General features: G+C 33.2%; 3 protein-coding genes and 1 long non-coding RNA gene across 5 annotated transcripts; 1 reads left to right on the top strand and 3 right to left on the bottom strand.

Annotated features, from left to right (window-relative positions):
- Positions 1–453: 453 nt before the first annotated feature.
- LOC120256215 lies at positions 454–2,767 on the top strand. The gene is made up of 3 exons (XR_005535232.1): positions 454–642; positions 1,853–1,913; positions 2,472–2,767. It is a non-coding gene; the product is annotated as an uncharacterized LOC120256215 (long non-coding RNA).
- A 1,116-nt stretch (positions 2,768–3,883) lies between these two features.
- On the bottom strand, positions 3,884–6,542 carry LOC120256094 (UDP-glycosyltransferase 85A2-like). 2 transcript variants are annotated; one of them, XM_039263875.1, is made up of 3 exons: positions 6,287–6,542; positions 5,985–6,166; positions 3,884–4,876 (listed from the first exon to the last, which is right to left on the bottom strand). In XM_039263875.1, the coding sequence occupies exons 1-3, from the start codon at positions 6,517–6,519 to the stop codon at positions 3,963–3,965; spliced, it is 1,329 nt and encodes a 442-aa protein (XP_039119809.1). In that variant the 5' UTR covers positions 6,520–6,542; the 3' UTR covers positions 3,884–3,962. The 2 variants fall into 2 exon arrangements, with proteins under 2 accessions (XP_039119809.1, XP_039119801.1); XM_039263867.1 differs by having other exon boundaries at positions 5,985–6,542.
- Positions 6,543–11,593: 5,051 nt separating this feature from the next.
- On the bottom strand, positions 11,594–16,528 carry LOC120282425 (metal tolerance protein C4). The gene is made up of 13 exons (XM_039289240.1): positions 16,105–16,528; positions 15,935–15,989; positions 15,306–15,438; positions 15,179–15,234; positions 14,927–15,041; positions 14,722–14,779; positions 14,523–14,641; positions 14,230–14,349; positions 13,036–13,137; positions 12,893–12,965; positions 12,313–12,380; positions 11,826–11,886; positions 11,594–11,743 (listed from the first exon to the last, which is right to left on the bottom strand). Exons 1-13 carry the CDS (start codon positions 16,400–16,402, stop codon positions 11,619–11,621), a joined length of 1,383 nt encoding a protein of 460 aa, XP_039145174.1. The 5' UTR covers positions 16,403–16,528; the 3' UTR covers positions 11,594–11,618.
- Positions 16,529–19,119: 2,591 nt separating this feature from the next.
- Positions 19,120–22,147, bottom strand: LOC120257301 (protein SMAX1-LIKE 4). Its single transcript, XM_039264800.1, has 3 exons — positions 20,876–22,147; positions 20,629–20,785; positions 19,120–20,553 (listed from the first exon to the last, which is right to left on the bottom strand). The coding sequence occupies exons 1-3, from the start codon at positions 22,129–22,131 to the stop codon at positions 19,267–19,269; spliced, it is 2,700 nt and encodes an 899-aa protein (XP_039120734.1). The 5' UTR covers positions 22,132–22,147; the 3' UTR covers positions 19,120–19,266.
- Positions 22,148–25,935: the final 3,788 nt, after the last annotated feature.

Genomic DNA, 25,935 nt, shown 5'->3' on the forward strand with positions numbered 1-25,935 from the left:
ATATGAAAATAAACAACAATGATTTATGAGATATATAAACAAATATTGTTTTTGTAAAGGGTATATAAATAATTTTCACATTTCTTCTATGTAAAGCCCCTTTTTTCTATTTAAAATAAAAATACTAAATGCTAATCAATTTCTTCTTGATTATGCTTTTTTAATTGAATTCATTAATCTTATTTTGATCTGAAAAATTTAATTAAAAAAATAATAACAACTAAATCAAGTTTGGAAGAGCATGGTATTTTATATATATATATATATATATATGAGAAAATTTGTTGATGAGAATGGTATTAATAGTGTGATGTTTGCAACTTGGCCTTGTTGACCAGGTTGACCAAAGACATTTCTTTTTCCCTTTGACTGTTTGACTAAATTATGGGATTCCTGACACTGTTTCACCTTGACCTTGCTTCTCACCCAGCTGGCTTCTCCCCCGGGTGATGCTTCGGTCTTGTCGTGGTTGGTGGGAGAGGCATCCTCCTCCTCCTCCTTCTTCTTCTAAATAGCAACCTTCCTTTGAGTTTCGGACTGAAGAGGCCAGCCGTGAGGAGGATCTCGGAGTCGCAGCGCTTTGGGTTCGGCATCAGCGAGGGAGGTTGGAGATTCACCGTTTCTTTCTTCATCAAGCTTTAGGTTGGCATCTAGGGTGTTTGTGGATGAAGCTTCTTGTTAAATCTTTCTTCTAAGCTTGGTTTCATGCATCCTTGAAGCTTATCTGGTGTTGTTTGTGTCCATCTTGGTTGATCTATTCTGTCAGCATGCTTAAACTTTAGAGAGTATCACATTTGATGATCTTGCTTTGTGGGTATATGTATATATCTTGTATGTGTAAATGGAAGTGCATGGGACCTTAATCTGTTTGATGATTTTATTTTGTTAAACCATGACTGTTCTATTGCTTTGTTAGCCTTGAACTTCTTAATTATGAGTAGATGGTTGTAGGCCTGAGGTGGTGTTAAGCTTGCAACTTAGTCAAATTTTCGGGGTTACTGTTCATGTGTCATCTAAAACCTTGAGTTAGCAATGAGAACCTTGTGAGTGGGAGTAAACCTTGGTTGTTGATTTTAGATCCTTGCTTAATTATTTAGATGAAAGCTTTCATGCTTGTAAACTTGGGAACTTTGAGTATGCAGCCATAATTGTTTCAATTGGTAATATTATTCACACTTTGGTCTAAGCATGACCTCTTGTAATCTTGACATGATAGTTTATTATTTTTGTTAAGTATTCAATTCGTGGTTATAGTAACCTGATGCTTTAGTTTTTTGAAATCCTCTTTGTCTAAACTTGGGTTGATTGAATTTGTGTTAGTTTAATCATTTATAAGGATGTCCTTAATTTAGCTTTAATGGTGTTTAAGGCTAGACAGCATGTGAGTTTGGTTATGCATGGAATCTTGACTTTTAATATTTAATCCTCCAAAACCTTCTAGACTCTAAGTGCTTTAAGATAGATCATTGTTGGTATTAGCTTGACACCTAGATTTAGTCTTTACAAGCACCCTTGTCAGCATGCTTTCTGAAATTTCTATTTGCTTAAATATCTACTAGTACAACTATAGGTCTTAAGAGCTTGTGTGACTTTCAGAAGCATAGTTATCATGCTTTATGATTATTTCACTCATGTGTATTTATATGGGTAGACATATACTTTCAATTATATTTTGATAGTTGGAATTCTAATTGCCATCCTTGAACATTGCATATCAGGTTATTATTTTTATACATAGGCATTTGACTGTGCTTGACTTACCATGCAATGATTGTAAATTCTTTCTCCGGGGCCTTAGTTGTAGTTAGGCCCGGCCCAAAACTAAATTCTAAGTTTAGCTTTTGTTGGTTAGATTTTGTAGCGAGCCCTAGTTCGCGGGACTTGGTGAACCCGACTCTGTAGCTCGGAGCTAGGTAGGCTCTCGCACCCGTAAATTCTGTATTTCTGATAATTATTATGTATTTAAGTTTTTTTCATTTTTTTGTGATTTTATTTCATTATTTATTTACTTACTTGTCATTTATTTATTTATTTAGTTGTTTAATTATTTTATTTATTCAGCATTTTCTCTGTCTGTATTTCATATTTCTACGGGTTTTAGTACATCTCTATTCCTAGCTCGCCCAGCTAGGAGGAGTAAGTCCTAGCCATGTGCACATGTTTTCTGTAGTAGCGCTATCCCCCGACTGCGGTCGAAGATCCGGCTTCGACTGTTCATACTCCGTTCTGTTCTGTCCCGACTTCACAGTCGATGATCCAGCCTCGTGTTGTCGATTTCTGTTATTAGCCAGAGAGATGTACATGACTGTTCTGCGTATTTTTTGTATTTTGGATTATTTCTGTATTCTGCATTTTTTTCTGCATTCTGTACGAATTATAATCTATTATTCTGTGATATATGCTTTATCTGTTGTTTCTGCGATCCTACTAGGCCTCGTGGCTCATACACTCTGTGAATTCTGTTCTCGCAGGAGAAGATCAAGTATAGGATCAGGGGTGTCTGGGAGTCGTATTGTCGGTTTTTATCAGTATCTCTGTATTACCCTTTTGTGAGTGTAAGTAGTGGTGTCAAACGAGCAATGCCGGCCCGGGCCCGGCACAAGTTGGGCCGTGTTTGGCCCAAGTACGGTGCTACAGTAACGTGCTCGGGACAGGCACGACCCATACCTCGGGCCGTGCTGGGCTAGGGGTTTGCGGCCCGCGGGCCGGCACGACCCGTGGTCCGATTTGGGCCAACATAGCCCGACACGTCAAATGTAAGTTTTTTTTTTTAAAAAAAAAAATTGTTTTGGTATATTTTTTGTTTTTTTAATCAATAAGGCTTTTAGTTCTATGTTTTTGAATTTTAGTATATTTTTTTTTATATATTTTTAGCAATTTTAGGGCATTTTTTTTATATTTTTGGGGTTTAAAATAAAAAATATAAATATAATATAACTTGGGCGGGCCACTTGTTGGGCTGACCTTGGTGGTTGGCGGGTCGTGCCGGCCCGGCACGATTTCTAGACGGGTCGTGCCGGCCCGAGCACGCATAGTGCATGGGCCGTGTGGGCCTGGGCCGGGCCAGCCCGTTTTACACCAATAAATGTAAGTCTTGTATTTTGACTGTATTTGTGTTTTGCAAACTGTTGGGTGGTATTTGTATTCTGTAGGGCTGTTAAAGCCCGTACTTGTATTTTAGTTCCCAGTATCCTATTCGTGTTTTTGTATTATTGTTCATATCTGCTTGTTAGGGTTGACTCTGACCAGATCAAATCTGAGGCCTTACACCCAGTGGGGCCCAGTTCCACTGGTTGCGGCCGATCTGTAAGCGGGCCCGGCTGTGGGGCTGGGACGTGACAAATAGTGTATTTCATTACAGGTATTTAATTTTCTCCTAAATCAAAAATCAAAGAGGAATAGACTTATATCTGCATGTAGACAAAACTTATTTCAAAACTATACAGGTTCTCAAATAGAATAATTTATCATATAAATTAAATATAAATTTTTATTAATGGCACATCCAATTATCTCTAAAATAAAACTTAAAAAATCATAAAAATAGATTTTTTTTTTTTAAGACATATTAACAACTACCGCAAACACACGTACTACATCACTACATCAATCATTGTATACGAACAAATTGAACTTTCAACCTCTTTTATAAAAATTAAATATTTTTTATCATTTAGCTATTGTGAAAATTACACTAGTTTATTTTTATTGGGATACAAAAATAATCACCACAAATACACTATCTAAATGCATTAATCACAAATCATCCTTAATACAGTATTCAACTCTTCATCTTTTGTGAAAAATCAATGTCTTGAATCATAATATTTTTTACCAAAATAAACGATTAGATTGCTAAGAAAAATAAAGACGTGCACAATTACAGTAGCTTATTTAATCTATTCCATTGGAAGAGGAAGAGAAAGACAGATTACAAAAGAAAAACAAATTAAGGAAAGAAATCAAAGAAGAAGCAACTTATAATTAAGATTCAACCAAGAAGATCCACCATCTTCAACAGCCTTACAAGCCTTCTCCTTCAACTCAACAACTCTTTTCCTCATTTCCTTCCCTTCCTCCCCTTCCATCATCTCCACCACCACCTTTCTCACCTCCTCCCTCTTCACCTCCTCCCCAATCTCCATTCCCACCCTCCACTTCTCACAAACATAATAACAATTTGTCACTTGCTCTGCAAAGGCCGGCCAACAAGCCATTGTCACTCCTCCTCCAATCCCTTCCAACACTGAGTTCCACCCACAATGAGTCACAAACATCCCAACACTCTCACTCAACAACACTTCCCTTTGTGGACACCACTCTGCCACAAAGAGCTTCTCTCCGACCACCTTCTTTAACTCCTCCGGCCACTCCTCCATCCCTCCGGCGATCAAATCCTTCCTTATCACCCACAACACGTACTTCTCACTCTCAACAAGCCCCCATGCAAACTCTCTGAACGTTTCCAACGTTAAGTTTATTATACTACCAAAGTTCACGTAAACCACTGAGTTTGCTTCTCTTTGTTTGAGCCATTGCATGCAGTTGTTATTGCTGTTATCTTTAAAGAGGTTTGGTGGTGATGGAGGTTGGCAGTCATGGAGGAGAGAAAGAGGACCAATGGGGTAGATGGGACAAGGGAGTATGGAAGCCATTGATGAGAGTGCTTGGAGTTCTAGATCTTCAAATGTGTTGATGAAGATGGAGTTGGCTTTGTGGGCGTTCATGACTTCATCTTTGACGAAGTTGAACATGATATCATTTGAGTCTGTTGTTCTTATGAGTCCTGGAACTTCCTTCAGAGTTATGCCTTCCATTCCTGGAATCCAATCCACTTTGATGCTCTTCAGGTATTCATTGCTTAGACAAGCCTCATCTGCAATTCAAAATGTTTTTTTTTTTTAGTTTAATTTTAAAATTGAATTTTCAAAGAATTATTTTTTAAGATTTTTAATCAAAAATAATTAATGTGTTAAAAAAATGTGTATTATTTTTGAGGAAGAGGAGTGGGGCGAACCCACTAGAGACTCCAGGGGTGTGCACAAGTTTTATTGGAACAAGTGGGGACGGAACTGCGCACACGTGGGCACTATAACCATCTGTACAGAACCACTATTCACAACTCTCAGAAAATGTGCCATCAGTCGAGAATTGAACTCTCACCATTCAGTGAGAGCTCTATCGATGATCATATACCAATAGACCCGAAGTTCGTTGAAAAAAAAAATGTGTATTATGTACTTGCTTTAATGGAGTCATGGGCCTGACAGTGATTTTTCTCCCAAAAATATATATTGAAGGACTAGTAAGTACTTAAAAAAAAAAAACCTAACAATTAAAAATAATTACAAAGAGCAGTAAGTAAAAATAAAAGGATGGAAGAACTGATAAGTCATTTCTTTTTAATGTAAAAAAAATCTTTGTCTTGATTTCCACCCATACCCATCATACATCCAAAAATGTCACTCTTCTTTGATTTCTAATTTTCTATGGAGTTACGTGTTATCATATCTTACTCCTCGGAATTCTTTGCTAATAAAGACATGCAAGTCATAGTTTTTCGCTTTTGTATTTCAACAAAATAGAAAAAGAAAAAGTTAAAAAAACTGACTTAAAATAATTATTAAACTTATATAAACTTCAAGATATAATAACTAAATTTAAGATAAACACACATTTATATATTCATAATCGAAATACATATTTTTTTTTCTTAAAAAAAAAAACTTCTAGTGATGAACTCTGAGAAATAGAAATAACTCAAAAACGGTAAAAACATCAACTTTTTTAATCTAGAAAAATTAAACCTTTTAACTTTTGCCTACGGAACAAATAAAAAATATGAAATACTAATCTCTTTACATAAAAAATAAAAATCAAAATTTATTAAAAAAAACAACATAACTTAAAATAATAATCACACTTACATAAACTCCAAAAATCAATACATCTAATTAAAATTTATCAAATGAAGCATTACATACCTTTCAATGGAAAAATACCTCTGCTAACAAAGTCAGGGAAATAGAGATAACTCAACAAACCACTAGCACTAGCAGTCCAAACCATAACATTTGGAATACCAAGCTCTTCAGCAGCTTGACCTCCAAAACTATTAATCCCATCCCAAAGCACCAAACTAACTCTAGGTCCCTCATCATCAATCCTTCTCAAAAGTTCAAGAAAAGGCTCAAAAGCAGTCGTATGTAAAGACTTGCACAAATTTGGAATATGTCTGTTTCCAGTGATGTCAGAAGGAGGAAGGCCATCTGGAAAAGAAGCATACCGGAATGTTTCAGTATCACGGAGAGCTTCAGAGCCGGAGGAGTGAAGGATACGGCTCCGGTCAAAGTGTGTGTGGATGAAGGTAACAACGTAGCCATGAGAGTGAAGAAAGGTGGCCAAAACCATCATGGGATTGAGATGGCCTTGTGCTGCCATTGGCAAACACACTGCATGAGGTCCCTTTTCTTCTTCTTCTCCTTTTACTCCTCTTTTTTGTTTGCTATTCTTCTCCATCTCTCCTAACCTTCCTTTCTCTTTTCTTGTGTGTGTGTTTTTTTTTTCCTACTTTGATTGGTTTGTTTCCATTGTCTATATATATAGCGATCAGGATAGCAATAATATTATATTTATATATATAAATATACGTGTATATATATTATAGAGGATCATTTTTTTTTTTTTATAGACGTCCATAAATATCTTATCTATAGGCATCTATTATCCATCATTAAATGAAAATTTATGGTCGTCTATTAGTGTTACTATTTATCAATGTCGGTCATTGGATCGTGATTCTACGGCTGATAATTAAAAATATTTTACCTATTATATATATATATATACATATAATATGATAGAAGTCGTAAGTAACATCAAGCACTCTCTTACTACAGTGAAGCATGGCAGTTTATTTCATCTTTTCCAAAAATAGAAGTGATACCCCACTCAGCAAAATGCAATTTTACTTATCAAATTAATAATAATTAAATAAAATATTATAATTTTTTACTTTAAAAATGACTAAATAAAACCATAGAGTTTAGAGATGTTCGTGTGCGTGTGTATATATATATATGAACTTTTTAAACTAATTATTTTAGATTATTAGTATATTAAGAAGATTTGTTGATAAAGATAAATCTTGAGTTTGCATTAATTGTAACATTAGGAGGGATTAGAGAGTTTTTAGAGTAAAAAAAAAAACTATTTATTTTTAAAAATTAGAAATTTAATTATTTTTAATAAAAAAATATATATTATTACAATATAATATATTTGATATATTTAGATTAAATAAAGATTTTATTAATTAAATGTGAAATTTTAAGTATTTAGTATTAAAAAATGAAGAATCAAGTTTTTAGAAAAAAAAACATAATAAAAGATCCATGTTCAAAACAAAACAAATTTATCTTACATCTTTTTTTTAACAAATTTATATTAAGATCAAAGTTTTTTTTAGAAAAATCATAATAAAAGATCAAACTGTAAAACAAAACAAATTCTTCAAACATGTCCCATATTTTTTTTAACAGAAATAGAACTTCAATTAATTTAAAAAATCTAAACTCAAAACTAAAGATTTTAATTTTGCTAAACTATTTTTTTATTCTGTTATCAAGACTTAGACACCTTGAATATCACGAATCTATATATTTTTATTTTTATTTTTTTGAAATAAAATTTTAAATTATATAAAAAAAATCGAGAGTGATAAAAATAAATAAATAAACAAATAATAAATCTAAAATTCTTTTTAAAAAAAAAGGTAAAATTAGATGTTCAATTGACTGGATCTATGATCAATCAAACCAATAGATCTTCTTTTACATAACCATTTACGCTTCTTCCAAATTTAAAATTCTTTACAAAATCATTTACAAATTCAAATTAGATGTTCATAAATTTTTTTTTTAAACTTTTTCATTGCCATTTGTTAGTTGTTGATTTGATTTTGTTAATTTGATTGACATTTGATTGATGTTAAATTGATTGTTTTAATTTGATTGAGATTGCCATTTATCGCTTTTTAATGATTTGTTTGATGTTACTGTATATTATATGATTCATATGTGATGTTAACTTGACGGCAATTCTTTTAATGCATATTTTGATTATATTAATTTGCATGTCGTGCTGGTAATTTGATTGTAGTTTGTTTGATATCAATTTGCATGACAATTTGTTGTTGCATTAAAAAAAAAAAAAGTGTTTTTGGTATTTGGGAAGTTTCCCATATTTGGGTTCAGAGCGAGGGTCAGGGATACTTCTATAATTTCAAAGTCGAGAGTATACCTAGTTGACTCATAATGGAGAGCGTACTTCAATACATTTGTATCCTCACCAATTCAAATTCGTCTTTTCGGCAAGCACACAAACAACCTATGTAAAAGATCAAATACTTGCAGAGTTAATACAACCAATTTTGTTAATAAAGCCATAAAATACTCTACCCAAAAAATTCGATAGCAACAAATACAAAAAACATTAAATTTTTATATTATTATTATTATTTTATTTTAAAAATATAAAATTATATAAAATTTCAAATTAACTTTTAAAATTTGATGCGAGCTCATCCTTTGCTTGATAAAAGCTTGCTTTCATATCGGCATTGTAGCATTTTTAAATAGACTTAGAACTAGACCGAAACAATAGTCTAGCCGATCAAATTAATGAATCGGTGTTGGAACTAGTCTGATTTTCAAATTGAATCAGAATTGCAATTGAACGCCGATGTGAATTGGTAGTTTTTAAGTGAACTGATAGGTGAACTATTAGTTTTCTAAATAAATTGTTTTTTAAACAAACAAAAATATTATCTTAAATTAAATTATTTAAAAATATATAAATTGATTCGATATTGACTTAATTGACATGGTGATTACCACGTTATATCTAGAAAATCCTTCCTCCACACTACTAGAAATTTTTTTAGGGTAATTTTGGAAAAAAAATTTGATGATGCAAGTGATTAAAAAAATTAAATTTAAAATTAAGAAAAAAAATCTCAAAACTATAATGAAACGTGGAAGGGAATAAATTAGTAAAATTAAATAATGTTAGGATGAAAAAAAAAAAACGATTTTTCAATGCAAAAAGGTTTAAATGTGCTGCATCAATCACTGAATTGATCCCATAACGTCGCCATTAAATATTTTATAATTGTCATTTGTCATTATCTGAGGCTGAAATTTGAAATTTCAACTGCTAATAATTTAAAAACTAATTATTTCTTTCAATTTTTGTTTATGATAAATAAAATAAATAAATTGTTTTAAACATCTTTCAAAAATTTCCCAAACTTTAATTATTTTGATTTTGAAAAATAATAATTAAAAATACCGAAGCTTTGTTAAACTCACATTTTAATGTAAGAGGACATTAATATTTAAGGGAAAATATTAGTTAATTAATTTTAAGCTTAAAAATTAATTAATATTTACTTTATAATTATTCTAAAAGACGCCAACCCATAAATAATTAAGAAAAACAGCGCATGGGTTCTCTGTACCATTTTTGTACCTAAAAACCAATGCCCAATTAAAACCAGAAGGTTCCAGTTAGAACTTAGAAATATAAAATTATTGATGAAAAGCAATTTTTTAATAAATAAAACTAATAACATTAATCAGTATATTTTATTATAATAATAATAATTATTATATATATATATAATTATGTATTCAAATTTCAAACTTCTGACACTCATCAGTGATCTTACTTTAAAATATTCATATAGAACAAACTGATATATGGATGCTTGTGAGTTGTGAGTAGTAAATTATTATTATAAATTTGTAAATAAATGAAGGAGCATGTGATCCTCTGATAATGATTCTCCAACTCCAAGGTCAAGCTGGAATTAACTTTTTTAATAATAATATTTATATATATATATATATATATATATATTTCTGAAGATAAGATCTGGATCACGAATGCAGAATCATTTAATTTATTATTATTTCCAGACAAGGATCCCCTCAAAGATCAATTCAAGTTATTTAATATTTAATTTTTTTATCACTTAATTGATAGTATTTTTTAATTATAAATCGGAAAACTCTAATATATATAGGGTAAACATCATCTGCGGACATTCGTAGATGAGCATAGTAATCTTAATTGCGCTACAGTGAGAAGAAATTTTGGTTTAGGAGTGGGTTGATACCGTTGATTAGTTTAGTTTGGGTTTAGTTTTTGAGCTTGGGTTCCTGTAGATCTAGTATAAACGGGTTGGATGATTGAGATTGTTTCAGTTCCTATGCTGAGATTGATTGAATGGTTTAGATTAAAATACTGTACATCCCATTTTTTACTGTGCTTATAAATAATGGAGAGAGATACTGTTGACATAATAGTGCTGAACCGTTGGATTAAAATCGAACGGTTGATACGAATGTTCGTAGATTACGTTCGCAGATGATGTAACCTCATATATATATATATATATATATATATATATATATATATATATATATATTATCACCCTGCATGTGCTGCCTTCTCATCAACCGAATAAAAACATTTAAAAAAAAAAAAAACGGTGTAACTAATTAATATTATTATATATTTATGGGCGTTTGGATAATTAGGGGAATGATTCCTACAAAGATGAATCTTATTAAAAAATAAGAGTTATTATGCCCATCCTTTTATTCCTATTTTTGAGTGTAACAAGAATGGGAATGAAACTCAACAAATTATTATTTTTGGGTATAACTAAAAAAGCATTATTTAATTCAATAAAAGTGATTAATTTAAATTATTAATTATAATAATTAAAGTTAAATGACACCTTTGGCCTGATGGAGATCTAATTAAATAAAAATCATTAATTTAATCAATCAATTATAACAATTAAAGTGAATAATTAATAATTAATAAATTTATTTAATTTAATTTAATTTAATTTAATATATATATATATATATATATAAGTACAATAATTATGTCCTAGTTGGAAATTTAATGGAATAAAAATCACTACTTTGAATAATTGATTATAATAGCTTAGGTGAATGATATGTGAATCATCTAATTTAAATATTTAAGCATACAAATTTAAAATGAATAATGGTATTTAAAATATTTTATAAATAAAAATAATTTATTTATTATTAAATATATCTCACTATTTTCTTTCTCTTAAAAAACTTTTTAAAAAGCTTTATCTTGTAGAGTCAAAACCATCAACAATAGAACTTATTTTAGGATTTCCTTATTTATAAGCTTCTTTTTGTAATATATAAATCCATAGATACCTTTATTTGTTACACACCTCACCAATTAACATCAAATAAATATTCAAGCTTAATGCAAAATTAACAGTATTATTAAAATTAAATAAGCAGTTTAGAAAATCAAAGTCACAAGTAAATTTTCCTGATTTTTAACATAAAATAAAATTCTCAATACTGCACTGATTGGCCAACCACTCATGAAAATAAAAAAAATAAAACAGTCCTTTGAAGTATGATTAAGCATATCAATTTGAAAATGAATCAAAGAGTAAAAAATTACTCTGCTTAGCATGACATAAAAACAATTGGCCAAAACTTGAATATGAATATTCATTCAACTGTAAATTCTTTTTGATTGAGTGCATATCATGAAGATAGAACTTCTGGATTATGTGCCTCAATATCGACATGTCGAATCCCTGGTACAATCTTCTGAATTTCCGATTCGAGACGATCTACTTCACTGCCGAGAGCTTCAACTACATCCTCACCTTGAAAATACATTACATTTTATTATGGCAAAAGAAAAAAAAAAACTAATTTCGACAAAAGGTATGTTTGTATGATAGTTACCATAACTTGCCATGACCTTGAGAAGTTCGCAATCATCTTCGCATTTTGCAGCCTCTCGAAACTGCCGGTATCACCAAAATGGATATCAGCAAGAATTAAATCATATTTTAGACATCTGAATGAGAAATCGCACATAGAAGTCTAATTTAGTTGCAACATAGAATTTATAAACTTGACTACAAACAATCAACTGTAGCTTCTGCCATGCTCTGTTTATTGTAATCAGCATTGAAGTTCAACAATGAAGAAAAAGTATTCAATTTTTGTTTGTTGTAATCAGCATAGTGCAGCCTTAGTTTAAACCAGCTATTCATCTTCTACAGCAAAACAATCTAAAAATGCACCAGAATCCAAATAATTAAGTCTTTACTACTGACTGACAAATAACAAAAGCACATGGAAACTTGGCTAATGAATGAACACATAAAACCAGAACATTGGTACATACATTAGAAAAGTATAGAGTTGCTTAGAAACAACAAATTACCTGTCTGGCCCACTCTTCCCGGCCGGTTCTATCTAAATAATTTTGCACCACAACAACACCGTTGAAATCTGTCATTGGCAAACAAACCATGTGTCATTGGCATGGCTATAAATCAAAGGGAAAAAGGATGAACAACTTCGTTGAGAAATAAATGAATAAGCCAAAAATGATTATGCAGGCATACTAACTGAAAAAAGGTTAAGGCACTCTCTTCATTTTACAACCATTTTCTTTTGAACAAAGTCGCAACTAACCACGAGGTCATTATGGTACATAAGAACAAAAATCAAAGAAGATCTTATGTTCCATCAGATTCCATCAAACCGACTGAAACTCAAAACCTAACTCATATATAGATTTAATTGATATTGCCCAAATAGTTGAAAAGATCCATATGTCAAACCCTCAAAATATTGGGACCATTATAAGTGTGGGTTGTTGAATAAATTAACCCCAGAATCAGCTGCAATATATTATGCCAAATGGACATCGAAGTATCAAAGTTGAACATTGCCAACCTACCTCCTTTAAAGATCCGTAAAATTTTGAGACACCACAAAGAAAAGAGAAATTTTTTTACCTATTTCAGCTTTGAATCTGAAAAACCCGGGTCCAATCACCTCACTTTTGCAATCATACAAAGCATCTACAACCTGTCACACATATTGTGTTTTAGTATCATTTTGATGTTATAACATAAATCTTGTAGGGTTATAATCTCACCGGATCAGATTTTAAGAACTCAAGCACTCTTTTCATGTCATGGTCGTCTATTGCCCTACCGATTAAAGCATGCCGATTCCTTTGAATGAGAAAAACAGCAACCTGCAATATGAAATTAAATTACTTCCTCGAACAAATTAGAAAAGTTAACAAGACTGATCTCTTCATGTTAAGATGTGGGAGAAGCTTCGGAAATGTGGCAAGAAGGTTGCTACATAACTGTTCAATCTACCTAAATGATATGTAATCTAGAACAACTTCTAGATTTTTCAAAAACACTTATCAAGATTACTTGTCGCAAGTACAATAGAAAAGGCCAAGTAATCTTAGGTTTGGGATACAAAACATACAATGTCAATATAAAAAATTTATGCAACTTATGAGGATATAGCAGACAAAAAAATTTCTAGGTCCATATTAGAGATGCAAGTGGGGCGGGGACCCGCTCCGACAGGGCAAGGATCCCTCTAAATAACCCCATGCAGGGCGGGAAATGGGGGAAAACGTTTCCTCGCCTAACGAAGCAAGGAGAGGGAATGTTCTCCCTGCCCCGTAGGATTCCCCAACAACAAAAGTAAAAGTATATATTTTGATTTTTATTTATTAATTTCGTTTCAAACTTTATGTTATTTGTATTAATTAACTTGTTGCATCCTACATTATATTATGGTTTATTAAGAGAAATATTTTGTGAATTTTTTATTTCATATATAATGTGTATGTTGTAGGAAAAAAAATCGGGTGGGGCAGTGGCTGCCTTGCCTCTGCGGGGGAGGGAGTGAGTGAGTGGAGGGAATTTCTCCCTCGTGGAAAATTTTGGGGCACGGATTTCCCGCTCCGTGGGAAGTGGGGATGGGAATCCCATTCCCCGCCCTGCCCCGCCCTTTTTGCATCCCTAGTCCATACATTTTAAATTAATATAAAAACATAAGTTTGGCAAAGTCTATAAAAATAAAATAAAATAAAAGAGCAGCAATGCTCTATAAAGGAATATAAGAAGTGAGAAGATGTAGGAGCTTTACACTATAAAACCTTTTTAAGTTAAAACCTCATTATCTCCATGTCTGATTTGTGACTCTATAAATCCTAAATTAAATTATTTGGGGTAGAAAATAACAATCTATGTACACAGTAACAGCATTAAAGCAAATATGAAGCTCCAAAAGTTATTTTGCACTCAGAAGAATAACATACCATCCCAAGTAAATTTCCTACAATGATGGAACCAATTGGATCATAAATAGCATTTCCTGTGGCATTGACAGCAACCAATGAGGCTGCAGCAATAGCAAGGCCTGTAACTGCTGCACCATCCTACAAAATGAGAACTCCTTAGTTAAAAGGAAAAAAATTCAAAGAATTGCACAAATAGAAGCAATAAAAATGCATTAGAAAGCAAAAGGATAACATTGCTGGTAGCCATCTTTCTTCAGAAAGAGACCCCAAAGTTGACCTTAGGAAGTAAATGAACCTATAGGAGGAATCACCTCTGTCATCACAGCAACTGATGTGGGATCATGACCACGCCAAATATAATCCCACATTTCCAATCCTTCTGCAGCTGCACCTTTCTTGACAGCATTAATAGCAACAAGCAATGATGCGCCTGACAGGTTCATAAATTTATTTGAAGTTATGACTTCTAAACAGTTCAACAGCAAAATTTGTGAACATGCATGATTATACCTTCTATGAGGAATGAACCACCAATGACCAAAGCAGCATACTGAATATTTTCAGGAGGCTGCACCATACAGTTCTAAGTAATCAAAAATGACTTCCAAATATACGAAAGTTTTATAGTAAGCACTAGTTAAAACTTTTAACCTTTTTCAAAGAAATAAGTATAAGTGTTTTTAAACAAAAAAAAAAAAGCCAGAAAGTGGTGTACATGAGAACTCCACAAGTTCTGAAATCCATGCACAATTGTGGCACCAGATCCCAAGCAGAAGATCCCAACAGCTGATATTAATGACCAAACAAATCTTTCCTTTGAATAGCCATAACTACAAGAAAAAGAAATGGAGAGAAGAAACAATCAATTAACTCTCAGCCTAGTTGTTCTGTCCTTTTCCAGATGACAGTGCTGAACATGAATTAAAGAAAGATAATTAACAATCAGGAAAGAATGAGAGAATCATACGGATGCAAAGCATCTGGTGCGCGTCTTGAGCTACTCAAACCATAAGCAAGAAGTGCCTACAATATAACTAGAATTAATAGGTTATACAGCCAATGATGAATAAATTTTCCATCGCTCAAAAAAATACCTGGTTTGCAAAATCAGCAATTGAGTGCACTACTTCAGCAAGCATAACATGGCTGGAAGTCACAAGCCACACCCCAAACTTGAGAGAGAAGACAAGAAAGTTGCAGCATAATGCAGTGTTAACCGCTCTCTGGCTGAAACAACAATACAATTATATTAAATAAATTGTGAAAAGAACCTAATCACACAACTTAAGTGCTACACAAATATTTGCATCACATAAAACATACAAGTAAGCAGTATAAAACCTCCTCCTAATTAAACATCATATTCACAAGAAAACATAAGCACTGCCATAAGAACCAGTGTTAGATGTGTCATGTGTGCATGTGTTCAATTAATTTGGCTTCTCATATACAAGTGACCATTTTCTTACTCATCAAACCATCCAAAAGACAATTTTTTACTCTATTCTATCTACCATAGCTTAACCCAAAAAAATAAAATAAAATAAAAGTGAAGGTCATGGATTTATAGACTCGTCCCAAAATAGACTCGGATGTCCATATTACATTCATTCTAGGCAAACAGTTCTCCAAAACATGAAATTCATAATTTTTACGCATCAAATTCAGTTCTTTTTACAGATAATAGCAATCAAAATCAAAGAAAATAGAGTTAACAGAATACCTAGCATCATCATCAAACTCTGCGCGCTTGACCTTAGCTACTCTAAGCGAATACTCTGCAGCCACAGACGAGAACAAAATCTCAAAAATCAACACGCCAATAGATAAATAAATAAATAAATAAATAAATAGGCAAATAAATTAGAATAGGGTTCGTTTGCAAATGCTAACGGCGCGCAAAGGCTATCAGAGCCGTAGAAGAGGAATGACTACGAGTGAGCGAGGAACGAGCCCTAGAAAAGCGAGGGAGGTCGAAGGCAGGCCCAGGCACTGACGATGGCGATGATGACGATGATGGCGATGGAGATGAGTCGTCTTGGTGGGTGTGGGCAGTAGAGGAGAAGCAGTGAGGGAAGCGAGAAGGGGTAGAGAAGAAGGGGGCGATGATGTAGCGTGGAGGAGGGTGAGGAGAGGCAGAGAGAAAGAGGGAGTAGTCTCTGAGGCAAAACAACAAACGAGATGTACGCATTAAATCCAGCGCTGGCGCTCGCTCGCTCGCGCGCGCGCTCGTCGTCTCGTGTCGTGCCGTTCCAACGAAAGAAACGCGACGAGAGCGACGCCCAAGAGCTTCCTCGTTCGAGCACTGCAGCCAAACACACACACACAGGGTTTTCTTTTATTTTATTTTATTTTATTATATATATATATATAATAAATAAATAAATAAAATTATATTTATTCAAAATGACTTAAACTGATAAAAAAAAAAGACACAAAAATATATTTATCAAAATAAAATTATAAATAACTCGGTAATTAATCAGAGTGTGGGTGGTAACTCATCTCCCTTCCGAATATAGTTGTGGTTTACTCATATTTATAATATAATAATATAGAAAATACTGGAATAAAATATTTAAAAATTCAAAAATAATTTATTTAAAGATATAATTAAATGAAAAAATTACCTAGTTGAATCTTATGACTTAACTATATATTTTAAATAATTAAAAATATGTTCTAATGACCATATATATATAACATAAATTTTTAATTTTGGTGTAGTTCAAATGATGAGGACATTGATATTGTTCTGATACCAAAAGTCATAAAGAGATATTTAGCTATTGTTATTAAACACTTTTGCTCAACACTACCCGGCCCAAGTTTGATTGGGCCGTTAGGCCATTAATTATATTTATATTAAAAAGCATTAATTAAATTATTATTTAAAAAAATATACTTTAAAAATACATTTAAAAACATAAAATAGATTATAAAATAATAAGTTTATGATTTTGGAGATTTTCTAATGATAACCAGACAAGAAAAACTGAAAACCAAGAAGTAAATTGGCCACGGTCCATGAGCCCGGCAAAATTACTGAGTATGGGCCTTCAATTAAATGGGCCTTAGTTTTGCAATAAATTGATTAATTATGAATAAAATTATTAAAAAAATCAAATTAGAATAACAATGATGATTGTGGAATAAAATTTTTTCTCTATTCTAATTTTATTTATTTTTTATACCATTCTATTAGTTTTGTGGAGCTTTATTAAAAAAAACAATTTTTTATACTTAAAGTGCATTTTAATTTAGGAGAATATTTTAAGTATTAAAAAGTAAATATTTTTTTTTTATGATTTCCCCTTTATTAAGTTTTACATGTAAATTCAACCCAATAAACAACAATTAGTGGATATGAAATCAGATAGATTGATATGAAAGGTTCATGTTTTGCTCAGTATAATATCAAGCTTTCAATTAGTTCAAAGAATTAATTAACTTTTGCTTCTGAATGAAAACATTGTGACATCTCAATTATATTCATTGAATAACAAATTTAATTATATTTTATAAGATAGACAAAGAACATGAATTAGATCTAAAAGAGTATACAATAAATATACAAAACAACCACTAAACATAGTCACATAGATATAGATATTAACTTAATATGGATAACAATTATCTTATCTGTCCTTTTCTAAAGTTTTTTATGAGTGAAAAGTTTAAACTCATCAACTTGTTGCATTATTATTGCCATTGTTTATGGGAGCATTATTAAGTCACAAAAGTTGGATTTCAGATGATCAATGTTAAATATATATATAAATATAGGTTCACTTTTTAGTACACTTTTAAGTAAGAGAATTATGAGAGAAATGATGACCAATTAGTGTTGAGTGAGATCCTAGTCACTGAGAAACTTAAGTTAAGAAATCAATACAACAAAATGAATGAACAAATGAAAAGACAATGAATTGATGATGAGCTTTTCTTTTTGCTCTCTTTACCAAGAAAAAAACACAGAAACAAAATGCTTTAAAGAATGATGATGATGATAAGCAGGAGCCAAACTCTGTACTTTTTAGAAGGATAATGGAAGGCAATGAGAACTTCTAATTATGAAAGTTTGGCTTGTCTAATCAAACACAAAAGCATTAATCATTCTTTTCTGGTGTGAGTGCTTTGCAGAATCACTCAAAACATTCCATTTAATCAATTATTTCTTATCAGTGATCATTCCATAATTGCAAGATTTCAAGGTTTTGTTCTTGTTCTTTCTGATTTGATTTTTATGATTTGATGATTTTTTAACTGTTCTAGAGAATATGATAAGATCTCTCACTCTCAATTTGGAATCAGACCTTTGTTTGGTGTTAAATCACGCAAAAGGTTTCCTTTTTTCTGTTTGTTTACAAGTTAATTAGAACATCTGTTTGATTGTTGTTTAACTAATTGATCACAATAAATCATTGGAAAAAAACACAATCTTTGTGTTTGTGTTTGTGTTTGTGTTTCTCCTTTAGACTCTGTTTAGTCTTCTTTTTATTTTTCATTTAACTTTTCCAATGTCTCTTTTCAGGCGTGCATGCAAAGCTCACACACTTCCAAACAAAACAAATGGCTCAAAGAACAATAAACACAAGACCATTGATCACCTTCTTTTTTCTTTCCTTCCTAACTTTCCTCTTTAATTCTTCCTTTTGCCATCCACTTTTCATTCAAAATTTTAATATAATTTGAATTACTTTGTGATTGAAGGGATTTTGTTTTGTTTTGTTTGTTATGGGCTATATATGTATATAAATTTAGCATTACATTATTTTTCTATTATTTCTCCAAAAAATTAAAATAAAAAACCTCCCTCCACTTGTGGATGTAAGTGAATTAACTGAACTGTTTAAATTCTCTTTTTTTTACTATTTATTTCTTATTTTTCTGTCTTCTATTAACCTCTCTAAGAATACCACAACAAAAAAGTTATGCACCATAAAATTCTAACATTGATCCATCCTTTTTTACATACCCAACTTAGAGATAAAATTTAAAATTAAAACAAAAAAAGAAGAAGAAAAGATTAAAAAAAAAAAAAAGATATACTAATTAATCTACATAGATAGATTTAGGAAGACATGATCCTTGAAAACCAACCACCCCAATAACATCTCCCTCTTTGTTACTATCCAAACACAACCAAACATTCCCGCCCTTTTTAACTGTCAACAAACTTGTTTGAAATACTTGTTTCACCCATTCATCAAACACTTGCTCTGTAAATGTCCCACATGCTTTCACCATGCATTTCACTGTGTTACTATCCACCGAAAACTCCCCGGTCGCCTCCTGGATTTCTTTGAACGCTCGCCGGAGCTTCGACATGAGCTTTTCCGATAACTGTTGGTCTTTGGCAGGGTCGGAATTTAGAGTTATGCGCGGCATATCGATGTCTCCGTTGTCGTTATCGTTATCGGTCTCTTGTGTTAAGTCACTTGGCACGTCTTGTTCATCCTCCGCGCTAATGTTTAGATCGAGTTTTAGCTCACTCTCGCCGCCAATCTTTACTCGCTTTGATTTGTTCGGAAATTGGAGTTCTTGCTTCCTCTTTAGCTCATTGTTCTCTTTGGTGCAAAGCTTCATCTTGAGCACATTCATTGCTGAATCTCCATCAGAGGCAGTGATTAGTACAAAGATGGCATTTGCTAGATTGACTTTCCTTCCAATTTGTGAGAGTGATTTTGTCAAATTAGCTTGTGTTTGATCAATGCCATCAAGGAAGAACACGCATTTCGGATGTTTTGACAGGGCTCCAATCACGCCATCGATGAATTCATTTTCGCTCATTGCTGATACTTTCATGTTCATCTTGACAATAATCCTATCGGAGAAGCCACCGAACCAATCAGCGAGTACTCGTTCTATTCTTTGTTTAGCAATGTGATCACTCCCTTCTATCAATAAACAAGCTCCTTTCTTCGTGGTGGTCGATACACAATCTAGCAGAGCATCTATGATGGAAGGAATAATCTCAGAGTGGCAGGAGATGTTCTCTTCTAATCTTCGACGTAATTCTTGTTTTCGATCATCATCCATTCCTTGAATTAATGAGTCCTTGGAAGTAGCTGAATCAGAAATGAGAGGATTGCTGAGAGCAAGCGTAGTTCGGACATCCGTATTAGCACACTTCTTTAGTGAACTTAAACTCAATTCCGACAACCACTGCTTCGCAGAATTGATTGATCGATCCGGCGTCTGATAAGTTACTGAGTTGCTTAGCCACCATGGATTTGATGAACTAAACAATGGAGGATACAAATGTATCTGCTTATTTCTGCTGTGATGAAGACTCTGACACAATCTACTCCATTTCCTCTTCAATTCAACCAATGTATCCTGAAATCAAAATCAGCAAATAATCAATTAGCTTATATTTACTCGAAAAAAACTTTTTACAATCATCATACATACCTTTTGATTGTAATCTAATCTTTGAATCTGCAACCAAGATGGCAAACTGGTTTCATTCATGTTGCTGTTGTTATTATGCTTGTAAAGTGAAGCTTCTTTTTCATAGTTGAGAGTGCACTCAGGACAGCAAATGAGTTTTTCTTGTTCTTCCTTCACACTGAACAACAACAACAACAAAGAATGAAAGAAAATAAGAAAACAGAGAATGAAAGATGAAAGAGAGACATGAATGAAAACACACACAAACCTTGAAGCTTGAAGACTCAATGCAAGACCACCAGAAGGAACAACAACAGCTTGAAGACTCCATTGATTTTCAAGTGAAGGTTGCCTTGTTTGGCACTTGATATAAGTCTGGTAATTAGCAGTGGCCATTAACCAAACTTTGAAGCTCTTAAGCTCTATCAACAATCTCTGCAGTTCTGCAACCATGAACTCCACTGGCTTAAATCCTAAAACCTCAATCTCCTCATTAACCACCCATTTCAAATCACCAACATAAACAATCACACCACTGCTGCCATCGGCTAAGAATGAAATCTTCTTCTTTAGTTCAGAGACTTTGATTTCAATCTCAGTTTTGGACATGAGCCTGAGATGAAGTGAAGAGAGATGGAACCTGAGAGCATGACAGCACTTAAGTTCATCAGGAATATCAACACCTCTCTCTATTCTGCAAATCAACTCAGTGACAAGTCCTTCAGTGCTTGCAAGAGAGTCACCAACCACAACAGTGTTGTTCCTCTTTCCTTGCTTTCTAAGCATCACCTCAAAAACCACCTTCAAATCCTCCTTCTGAGATGGTTTCAAGACTTGGTTAATGAACTCTCTATGACAGGAAGAAGAAGAAGAAGAAGAGCAAGGAGAAGAAGAAGAAGAAGAAGATGATGATGATAATGAGTATTCTTCAATATTAGCTTTGACACAAGTACTAGAGAATCCAGCTTCTCTCATCACTCTACTGACACTTGGGTCATCTAAAATGGAGATAATGAGCTGCTCCAACTCAACTTTAATAGCCAAAAGAGGTTGTTGTTGTTGTTGTTGTTGTTGCTGCTGCTGCTGCTGCTGCTGTTGTGATTGTTGTGGTTGTTGTTGCTGTTGTTCAATGGAGCCTCTCCTCTGATGAGCTTGAGCTCTCTTAAGAGCAGCAATGAGAGCATTGGAAAGAGAAGGGTGAGGATGAGTTAAAGGACCAGAAGAAGGAGGAGGAATGGTAGGTAATCTATTGAGAGCCACATTGAAACAAAGCTCAAGAGCTCTACACTGAAGTGGATGAGAAGAAGGATGATGAGGATGTGACTTAAGACAAGCTCTTCTCAGAACATTAGGAGAAGGAAAACAAGAAGAAGAAGAAGGAGAGAAACTAAGCAAAGTTGCAGCAACATGAAGAGGAGTCACTTGAGCATGGCCTCTTCTTCTAGCCAAACTCAAAGACTGTTTCAGCACTGAGGCTGCCTCTAGAGTGAGGGCCTGTTGCACACTCTGAGCTCCTGTTCGCATTACTTTGCACCCCAAAACACCACCCCCCCACCCACACCCACCACCACCACCACCACCACCACCCCAAACTGTCAAACTGTGAGGGGAGAGTGAACAAGGATGAAGGTGGTGGCTTTATGGAGGAAAAACAGAGACTTTGGAAGTTCCCAAGATGATAAAAAGATAGTGAAAAGATGAAGAGGAGATCTTCTTGACAAACTACAAATCCCACTAAAAACACACACACAGAATTAGTAAAAAAGCATTGCATTTGGCATGCTTTCACAAAAGGTGGCAAGAATGTCACTTTTCTTCTTTTTTTATTATTTTGAAATGAAATTAGAGAAAGTGAGTTAGAGTGTGACAAGTTCCCTCTCTTTTCCTCTATTTTGAACTAGTAAAAAAACTTCCCCTCTTGTTATCTTATAAGTTATAATTTTAAAATAAATAGAAAAAAATAAATAAATGGTGTTTGATGTCATGAGGGAGGGCAAGGCAAACCTTGTTGTAAGGGAACTGTTAATAATATTCCCTTGCCTCCTCTCATAAAAGTACTACAAAAAGCAAGTCACTGTCTCTGCTCCTATTGCATTCTTCTATTACCATTAGTCCTTTTCATGCCATCCAATATCTTTCACTCACTTTGAATCACCACTTGAATTTATTGGGTTAATTTGACTTACAACTCCATGCAGTAAAATTTTGTATGGTAAAAAATATCAAGAAGAAAAAAGTACATAGTATCATGATTAAAATTGTTGTTAGGCAAACTTGGACTTTTGAGTTCATCCATTGAAATTTCTTGAGAAATCCAAAATTTAATTAAAATATATAAATGTTTAAAGACTTTGTCTGATTTGTAATTTTGAACACAATTGTGATTTGTAGAAATATATACAGTGGCTCTCTTTTGTTAGTGGTTTTCTTCTGTTTTGAGGTTTTTAATGAAAAAATTTGCATGATTTAATTTTAATATTATTATTTATTTGCTGTTTCATTGTGTTTTGAATTAAAGTGCAATTTATCTTTTTAAAATGAAGAATAATAAAACTTTTTTTTTAAAAAAAATTACCATTACAATGAACAATAATTTCATTAGTGTATTCAATTGTGCTTTTTGTACAATAATTTGAGAACCATTGTATGTACTTATATATGTATGTATATGTGTGTATAGTATATAATATATACATAAAGAAAATTAATTTTTAAATTTTTATAATAATTAAATAAATATGTTTTAGAGTGAGATGAGATATAATGGATAACAAGTAAGCATGACAAATTATAACAATTGATAGTGCTTTTAGTACAATAATTTGAGTACCATGTTGGGCATGCTTACACCAAAGAGACAATAAACAAGTCAGACAGATAAAGAAGCATATCATGCTCTAGTGGACAGTATATAAGTTTGAGATTTAGCCTATCAATTATCATAAAAGTTTATATAAAGAATAATTTTAAATTTTCAAAAAACAAAAATATAGGTTTTTTTTCACATATATACCCTTGGAAAAACCCTAAAGTTACACATATACCCTTCTCATAGTTAACTATGATTAATTGTCTTATATAAAAAATATGAATCTAACTAATTTGTTTGAATACTTATTCTTTTGATATTTTAGTTGAAATATATAAATATAATATAAAATTTACAAATGTGCATATTTATATATATTTATATCTTGTGGATTCTCAAGTATTTTTTAGTATCAGGGTTGTATAACATAATATAATGTAATATTCCCTAACTCAGATTTGTCTCTAGTAACATTATGTGTGTGTATATATATATGAAATAAAAAATATTTAGATATTATTGATATAAAGAAATATTTTATATATTTTTATTTAGTGGAAATTGCCAAAAAAACCCTTTAAGTTTGTAAAATTGCCAAAAACACCCCGTTAGTTTTGCAATCCCCAAAAACCCCCTCCTTTTAAAGTCTATGTTTTTCAAACCCCCAAACCCTGTAACGGATGTGAACGGAGTGAGTTTCAAATTTTTTTGGACGAAAATGCCCTTGCATGGGGGAGTCGTGGTGCTGACCCATCTCGGCGATTTGAGAGGAAGTGGGGGTTTTCCGTAGGGTAACCCCAGAGAGCGAATTTATTGGAGCCGTTTAATTGCTTTTTCTCAACTCACGTCTTGACTTTTCCATTTCGAGTCGTCTCGAAAGTTGTCTCTACCGTGAAAGCCTCTGTAATTGCCATTTCATCAGCTTTTCCCTTTCCACCGGGTATCTCGAAGGAGAAGTCCCCATGTAACTAGTTGGCGTTTCATCGATTCTGATCTAAGGTATTGAGTATGGTTTTTATGTTAACTGCTTACATTACTAAAAGAAAGATTTTTTTCGGTTTTGTTTTGTGCTCCTGTTTTTTTGTTGGAAGATATTGAAGTCTGAGGGGGATTTCTAGTTTGGGGTTTTGTTAGTCTGCGAGGAGATTTCTCGGCTAGGGGTTTTTGTTTTTGTTTTGCATTTTTCGTATGTATACACTATCGAAATAGTTTTTTTCGATTATTATGATTTGTGTAATATTTATAATGTACATTTCCGTTTCGTTTGATATGGTTGCGATTTTACAAATGAGGGTTGACGTTTAAGAAATGAGATGTTCTGAGTTTAACATTTGTTGTCTCTGTTTAAGTATTCTCGTCTACTGTTTAACAAAAATGGGTCTCTGTTTAACATTTTATATCTCTGTTTAATAAGCGAGAGTTCTACCGTTTAAAAACCTTATATTTTCAGCTTAAACTTTTTGTCAATCTGCGAGGCTTGTGATTATGGCGGTCAACCTAGTTAATGGGCGTTGCTATTTGACACGGTTGTGGAGACCTTAGTGAATTGAAAGTTAACATGACCCCTCGACCTTTGGGAGATTATTCGAAGGACACCGTTTGCGGCTTATCTGAGTGGAAGCCATATACCAAGAGAGGGCCCTTCTTGATTCTCTTTTGCAAAGATGCGATGGTCGCATCGATAAATTCGGGATCGGGAAAGCCTGCTGAGTTTCGGGACCTCAAGATGTGGCCCTCGTTCTTGAGTACCGCGTTGCGATGGCGAGCGGTGGTCTTTCGAAGAAGAAAACCGGTCGGGCGTTCGAAGGTCGGTATCTATCGAAAGACCCTACGAGAGAGCGGAGACTCCATCAAGAGCACTGCAGTGCAGACTTGTTCGACGGAGGGAGAAGAAGATAATTTTTGTCAAACTCCGATGGTGTACCTCATGGGGACGATCCTCTTCCCAAATACATCATGCTCGGTTCGAGCCCGGATCGTTGATTACGTCGATGATCTACCGGCCCAGTGGGAGGCGATCTGGCGTGGGCGCGAGGCGGCACAAGTGGCTTATGGAGGATATTCCATGGCGGCCGCCCGAGTGCAAGATAGATCTGCGGGAAGAAGACCAACACGAGGGTACATTAAGGGTTGCTCGGTCGCGCTTAACGTCCGGTTTTACTGGTGGCCGGAGCGGGGAAGAAAGTCCGTTTCAGCGAGATCCCAAGGATCTTTCGTGCTACGGTGAAAGTACTTCAGGGAAGCAGCTGACGGTAGAAAAGCGAGCTTGTCATCGCTCGATGGAAAAGAGGTAATAAATCATGGACGATGTTTAACATAAGTCTTTAATGTTTAAACATTTTATTTAGCGTTTAACTTTAGTATTTACCGTTTAACTCTTATTACATACTTGGTTTAAATATTTTTGTTCTCCGTTTAATTATATTCTATAACGTTTAAATATATAGTTTTTTTATAGTTTAAAATGAATGATCTCATTGAAATTGTTTGGTTTTACATATGTTAGTTTCACGAGTGGA

This window comes from Dioscorea cayenensis, chromosome 3, assembly GCF_009730915.1.
Source record: "Dioscorea cayenensis subsp. rotundata cultivar TDr96_F1 chromosome 3, TDr96_F1_v2_PseudoChromosome.rev07_lg8_w22 25.fasta, whole genome shotgun sequence".
In the NCBI taxonomy this organism is placed as follows: domain Eukaryota; kingdom Viridiplantae; phylum Streptophyta; class Magnoliopsida; order Dioscoreales; family Dioscoreaceae; genus Dioscorea; species Dioscorea cayenensis.

Bases quoted from the DNA above. Each gene is read 5' to 3' on its own strand.
- LOC120256094 (XM_039263867.1), bottom strand. From the start codon at position 6,519: ATGGAGAAGAATAGCAAACAAAAAAGAGGAGTAAAAGGAGAAGAAGAA. The intron at 4,877-5,984 runs GTATGTAATGCT...TTTGAATTGCAG, and splicing joins AGGTATTTTTCCATTGAAAG to ATGAGGCTTGTCTAAGCAAT.
- LOC120282425 (XM_039289240.1), bottom strand. From the start codon at position 16,402: ATGCGTACATCTCGTTTGTTGTTTTGCCTCAGAGACTACTCCCTCTTT. The intron at 15,235-15,305 runs GTATTTTTTTGA...GTTATATTGTAG, and splicing joins TTGCTGATTTTGCAAACCAG to GCACTTCTTGCTTATGGTTT. The intron at 14,642-14,721 runs GTATAATCATGC...TGAACCTGTCAG, and splicing joins TGGTTCATTCCTCATAGAAG to GCGCATCATTGCTTGTTGCT.
- LOC120257301 (XM_039264800.1), bottom strand. From the start codon at position 22,131: ATGCGAACAGGAGCTCAGAGTGTGCAACAGGCCCTCACTCTAGAGGCA. The intron at 20,786-20,875 runs GTTTGTGTGTGT...GTTGTTGTTCAG, and splicing joins TTGAGTCTTCAAGCTTCAAG to TGTGAAGGAAGAACAAGAAA. The intron at 20,554-20,628 runs GTATGTATGATG...TTTTGATTTCAG, and splicing joins GATTAGATTACAATCAAAAG to GATACATTGGTTGAATTGAA.